The sequence below is a fragment of the Tetrahymena thermophila genome (assembly GCF_000189635.1).
Source record: "Tetrahymena thermophila SB210 genomic scaffold scf_8254788, whole genome shotgun sequence".
Lineage (NCBI taxonomy): Eukaryota > Ciliophora > Oligohymenophorea > Hymenostomatida > Tetrahymenidae > Tetrahymena > Tetrahymena thermophila.
Genome location: NW_002476544.1, coordinates 298150 through 304236, shown reverse-complemented (window position 1 = coordinate 304236; position 6087 = coordinate 298150). Strand labels below are relative to the sequence as shown.

The 6087-nt window shown below is 24.0% G+C and overlaps 2 protein-coding genes across 2 annotated transcripts in view; both read right to left on the bottom strand. All coding sequences in view use genetic code 6, as the record gives it.

Moving 5' to 3' along the window:
- Positions 1–1647: 1647 nt before the first annotated feature.
- Positions 1648–5371, bottom strand: TTHERM_00262970 (NLI interacting factor-like phosphatase; the record flags this gene model as incomplete). Its single annotated transcript, XM_001009046.3, has 5 exons — positions 1648–2124; positions 2188–2303; positions 2385–3662; positions 3799–3846; positions 4477–5371. The coding sequence occupies 5 exons, from the start codon at positions 5369–5371 to the stop codon at positions 1648–1650; spliced, it is 2814 nt and encodes a 937-aa protein (XP_001009046.2).
- A 630-nt stretch (positions 5372–6001) lies between these two features.
- TTHERM_00261970 (transmembrane protein, putative) overlaps positions 6002–6087 on the bottom strand; it is a gene marked incomplete at both ends in the record, with an annotated part of 254 nt that continues 168 nt past the window's right edge. The window contains one exon of the mRNA XM_001009045.3: positions 6002–6087. This exon is cut by the window's right edge and continues 109 nt beyond it. Coding sequence (XP_001009045.3) covers positions 6002–6087 — 86 coding nt within the window.

Sequence of the window (6087 nt, the reverse complement as noted above, 5' to 3'; positions counted from 1 at the left end):
AAATAAGCGCTTACTCTTTTAGATAATACAGTTTATATTTAAATTTCCAAGCCTTTTTAAGAAATTTTTTTAAGTCATTATCATCATCTATAGCAAATACTGGTTATATTAAGATAGCCTGAATTTTTTTTCACCTTATTAAAGATTTCAAAATAATAAAATTAGTAAAACAAGAGGATAAGTGGAGAAATTAAATTTTGAAATTTAGATTAAGCATCTATATAATAACTTATTTAGATTTTTTCATAAAATTAATTAATTTTATAGCAACTTTGATTTATTTAATAACTATAATATATCATTCTATATCTTCTAATTTTTGATTCATATTTTACCTGATTTCAAAAACAAGAGGCTAGCTCAAATATTAACTCAGAGTTAATACCTAAATATTTTTTCAAAGTTTTTTTATTAAAATAATTTAAATTAAATGGCTAATTGATAGTGGAAAATATAAGATATAATTAATAAATTTAAATTATAATAGAATTAGTATTTATTGTTCACTTATTTTTAAAGATAGAATATTTTTAGTAAATGAAGAAATTATTATGATTTCTATTTATAATTTACTGGATCATAAAAAACACCTCTTTTGATAAAGGGTTTTCATTATAATAATATTAATTATTGTAACCAAATAGCTTGCTTTACTAATATGCAAGCATTTTGAGAATTTGATTAATTAAGAAAATTGTATTAAATATGGTAATTCATTGGTTATGCGCTCATGCGCTCATGCGCTCACGCTCATCAAAATTTGAATGAAAATTAAATAAATTTTCTCCTCTCCCTTGGATGGCTTCATTTAAATCATAATGAGGAGTAAAGTATATAATAATTACATTATAAATACGTAAATGCTAAATTATATGAAACAATATCAATGTAAATTATAATTTCAAAATGATTTTTGCACAGGTCATATGCATGTGTGCAATATAAAAAATGGTTTTTCTAATTGAACTCTAACTAAAATTTTTGGGGCATTTTCAATAAGTACAATCTATAATTATGAACAAACATACAATGATTAGTAAAGATAAATGATAGGATAATAAATAATTTTAAAATATAAATTCATGCAACTCTAAAAAATTAGATTAGTAAAAATAATAATTAATTTATTTACATTTAAAACTAACATTTATTTTTTGAAAAGTCAGTCTTTAAATATTATAAATTGATTATATTCTAAGGATTGATGAACAAAAGGAAATAAGTGTAGAAAAAATATCATTTTATTTCTTTGATTGAATTTAATGATAATATTTAATGAATCGTTGAGAATGTATGAATTAATTTATTATATATTAAATTTATTTATATTTATAATTTTAGTTATAAATACCTAAATTGATAATATATTTGATAATAATATAATATTTTTAATTTTATTGATATTTTACTGAAGAGATTGCTTTAAGATTAAGAATTTAGATTAATTATTTTATAAAACCAATTAGTTATTAGACTATTTATTTGATTTTATATAATTTTTGTTTTTCAGTCATTCATTTTATTACCAAAAATAATTTTTTTAATTTATTTTATTGTAAATTTTTATTTATAATTATTTGTTTATCCTGTACAGATGTTTCATAATCTTAATTTTTTAGTTTTAGTATTTGCTTTATTAATTAATATTCATAAGCTTTTTTTATAGAGATTTTCATACACCTTCTGTGGACCTTCAGGCTCATTGAAAAGATGCATTTTCAAATTTTGGCGATTGTAAGCTCTCACATCATTAACATTATGAAGGTTTCGAAGATAGCTACAGAGATGTAAAAGTTCAGTGTCAGATTTATTATCATAGAATGGGACGATTGGTATACCATTATCAACTTAAAAGCTAAATGAATAAGCAGCGTTATCAATAAGAACTATTTCATTTAATTGGCGATCTTAAAAAACTCTCAAATCTTTTATGTAAACTCCTTAAGGAGTTTAAATGCATTAATCCCTGTAAAATCTATGGTGCACATATTTTCTGTGAGGATCTAAGTATTCTATGACAGCTTATGCATAACAACTATGACTAGCAGTGAATATAACAATTTCAAATTCTTCGCTCAATTCTTATAAAATTTCAATAGCGTAGGGTCTGATATTAATGCCAGCCTTTTTTTAATAAGTAATTATTATATAAATAGCTAGCAAAAAATTATTAAATGTTAAGTTTACTTAAATAAACTCTCCAGTTGGGAATCTAACATCAACAATCACATCAGAAGGTGTTGAAGCACTTTCATTACAATGAATTAAGGTTTCATCCATATCAAATATCAAAGTTTTTTTATCTATATTTAAATAATATTTTAATTTTGATTATTATAAATTAAATGAATGTTTTGATTGAAAGATGAAGTTTAAAATTTTACATTTTGGATTACGAGGACCAAGCTGAACTCTTTTTGCAACTAAATCTTTCGGATTTACAGGTCTTGCAAGGTTGGAGTAAAGTACTCCTTGGCAGGTTTGTAAGAAATGTTGTCTAAATAATATTGACATTTGATCCATAGGATAAGGAGTTTTAAATGCTTTCATTAAGCCATAGTGATAATATTATACTTCTGGGTGTTACTTGTCATGCAGTTTACTCACAAGAGCTTTCTTATTACTATTGGTAGTATTGTTGTTCACAGGAGTTACATTTTCTGAGCTAATATTCATATTTTTTAAGTTGTTTTTATTGTTTATGCTTGAGTTTTCACTCTCGCAAGATTAAGTTTCTTTCTCATCATTTTTGTCTTTAATATCGAATTCAAAATCGTTTATTTACTCTTGTTTTTACTATGAAACAAGAAGGCTTAGCTATTACTATTGCTTTACTATCTTATCTTTATAATTTTGATTGCTCTAAATTTAAATGTTAAAGTTACTTTAAGGTTCTTTTCTTTGTTACCTCTCAGTTTAGGAGTTTACTCCTTGAGATTAATTAGATGATTCATCCTTTTCAAGATCTGAATGGGAAGCTTACTTTTTTCTGTTTATCTCGATTTTAGCTTTTTTAATGATGTGAGCATTTTGAATGATAGGCTACGAATTGTTTTGTTAAAGAGTGGTTATTCCTATATTTTATTTTCTTTGTTGGCTACTTAGCTTATTTCCAAAGAACTGTTACTGATCAGACTAGGGACTTGAACTATTTGTATTAGAGTTCTAAACTATCATGTTTGAATTGCTATTTGCTAATACCTATTGAAGTTGACCTTAAGTAAAACTGTAACTTTTGCCTGCACCAACTCTTTCTGTGTTGATTTGCTCAAGCTTCTTTTGTATCATAACCTCACCTTTTTAATTCTAACTTTTTATATTTAAACTTATATGTCCAGAACTACTGCGATTTCCTCTTTAATTAGTTTACAAATTATTTGATAAGATGTTTTATCCAAAGACTTTTTTAGATGAAGAATTCTTAGCTGAGAAAGGATGATATCCTAATTCAGCCGGTTTCTGCTTTGGTGTTTAGTTTGCCTCTAGAGCAAAATTATGCTTAGGTGTTGATCTTGCAGATTTTGTTTAATTTTCATTAAGATTGCTTTAGCCATGTTATAGTTTCTCATTTTGAGTACTTGACTACTATATATTGGTAATTTATTGATTGAAGTATGGTGAAGAAGGTTGAAAAACTGAATTTGTCTTAACATTGGAGTCATCTATATTAATTTAATTTCAAAAAAATTTATTCATAATTAAATGAATAAAAATCTGTTCAATAAAATTAATTTTCTCTCAAAAAATATTGACTAAAATAGTTGAATAAAAAGATTTAAAAGATGATAGTTTGTTTACCTTTGTTAACTTTTGTGATATAATTACTTAATAATATCTAGTTTTTATCTTTTTATTAAAAAAAAAATCAGTAAATATAATTTAATAAAATTAATTAATTAGGCTATTAAAAGAAAGTTTTTTCATCAATAATGTTGATATCTATTCTTATTAATGATTTTTAATTTACAATCCTTCCAAAATTTAAATTTTAATGGAAATAATACAAAATTTTTGTAGAAGAATAATTATAATTAAATATTATAATTGTTCAAAATGTATATCTAATATTTCCTTTTATTAGAATAAACTTAACTTATAGTGCTGAATAGTGTTTATAAGTATTTTTCAATAAAAATATTTGTGGGAATGATAATTTTTTAAGCGCTCGAAAGTTTCAATCTATTTATTGAATTATAAAATTTTTCTCTTGCATGAATTTAAAAATCAAGTAAAAATATTAATTAAACTTGCACTATAAAATAACCTAAGGAAATAATTATATGGATGTATAATAATTATCTCTATTGGCTCAATCCAAAGTATTCTAATTCATTCATTAATTTAATTATTCATGCTCGAATATGTTAATTTATCTAAATCAGATATTCTATACTTAGCTATTAACTATTAAATTATAAGTAAGTAAGCAAGCAATTATTTGTAATTTAAACTGCCTATTTAATAATAAAATATTACTCTGACTAAGAGGATTGCTTAATGAAGGAGTTGAACTGAAATTAAGTGGAAGTTAAGGGATATTAGTTGAAACACTTTAGTTCTTTGAAATATTATTGAATGTTTTTTCTTAGCTTGTAGTGCTTTTGGAAGCATTTTTTTCATCAGAAAATACTTCTTCTGCTGAAAAATCCTTAGATTTTTAAAAATTATTGAGTTAGTAGCTTTATGAGTATGAAACTGGCTACTACTAATTTAAAAGTGTACTCTGGGTCTTTCTATGAGAAGCCTTACGAGATAGAGGTAAATTTTAGCTATTTATACTATTTGAAGATGGTGAAAGAGAGTTTAAATTTATATCTACAGTCTAAAAGTTCCCAATACTTTGTTTTTTTATCATGTAAGGAGCTTATACTGGCTATTTTCTTATTGCTTATTTCGATAAACTATTAATATCTATTGCTTCATTTTGATTTGATAACGATGAGGATTAATGCTACTATTATTGCTGTTGAAAAAACTTTTAAACATAACCTGAAATAGAATTCGTTGACTACTCCTACTCTTTTTTCTTAGCTGAAAATCCTCGCTTTTGCTCTTAATTAAATGATAATATTTTTGGTGTTGAGCTTATGCTGCTGGGCTACAATTAATTTTGCAGAGGACTCTATGAGGTCAATAATTATGGTTGCTAAGATTATTAAAGCTGTTAGTTATTAAATTATAGACTAGACTAATTAGACTTAAAGCCGATTTTGCTAGAACTCAACACATTAGCCTTCAGATTAGGAGTACTAAGTTTAGCGTTTTCCTCCACATTGAAGCGAGGTGAGTTGAATTAGATGCGCTAATTTAATGAAAAATCAATAGCTTGAGGCAACTTTAATGTGCCTGAATTATTCTGATTATTCTTCATAAAACTTATTGATTGATTGTATTATCTATGTATGTACTTATATAAATTTTTTTTTGCAATTTTAATCAAATATCAATATTCAATTATTGTTAAATAATTTGTTTATTTGTATTTATTTAATTAACTCTTTATCTCTCTTTCTCACAAAATTTACTTTATTAAATAACAAACATAATAATTATACTATCTTCTGGTTCTTTCAAACTTAATAAATCAATAGCACAATTTAATTTGAAAACAGGCTGATTCTTAATCAATGCAACCTTCTTTTCTTTATTATTTGATTGTTTTTTTCATTTTTTTAATTTATTTTTTTCTTTTTTACTTTGCTTATTGGTTCTTCCCAAATGGTTTTATTCTTTTTATAAAGATAAAGTACCAAAAAATTGAAAATTTATTGCTTTATTTGCTAGTAAAAGTAATTAAATTAATAAGTAAGTTTGTATGTATCAAGTAAAAATCAATGAAAGTAGCTTGAGTGTTAAGCTTGTATGTATCTTATTTCTCTCTCTTTCGCTTTATTTTTTTTCCTTTTTGGTTAAAAAATAAGCCTTATTTTACATTTCACATTCATGCTTAAATAAATTATGCTTACTAGTAATCAAAACTATTTTTACAAATTTAAAAAAATCAACATTTTCTGCTTTAATTTTATATGTTTTTGAATTGATGATTTAATGTAAAAATTTTAAGTTAAATAAAATATAAGAGGAAAA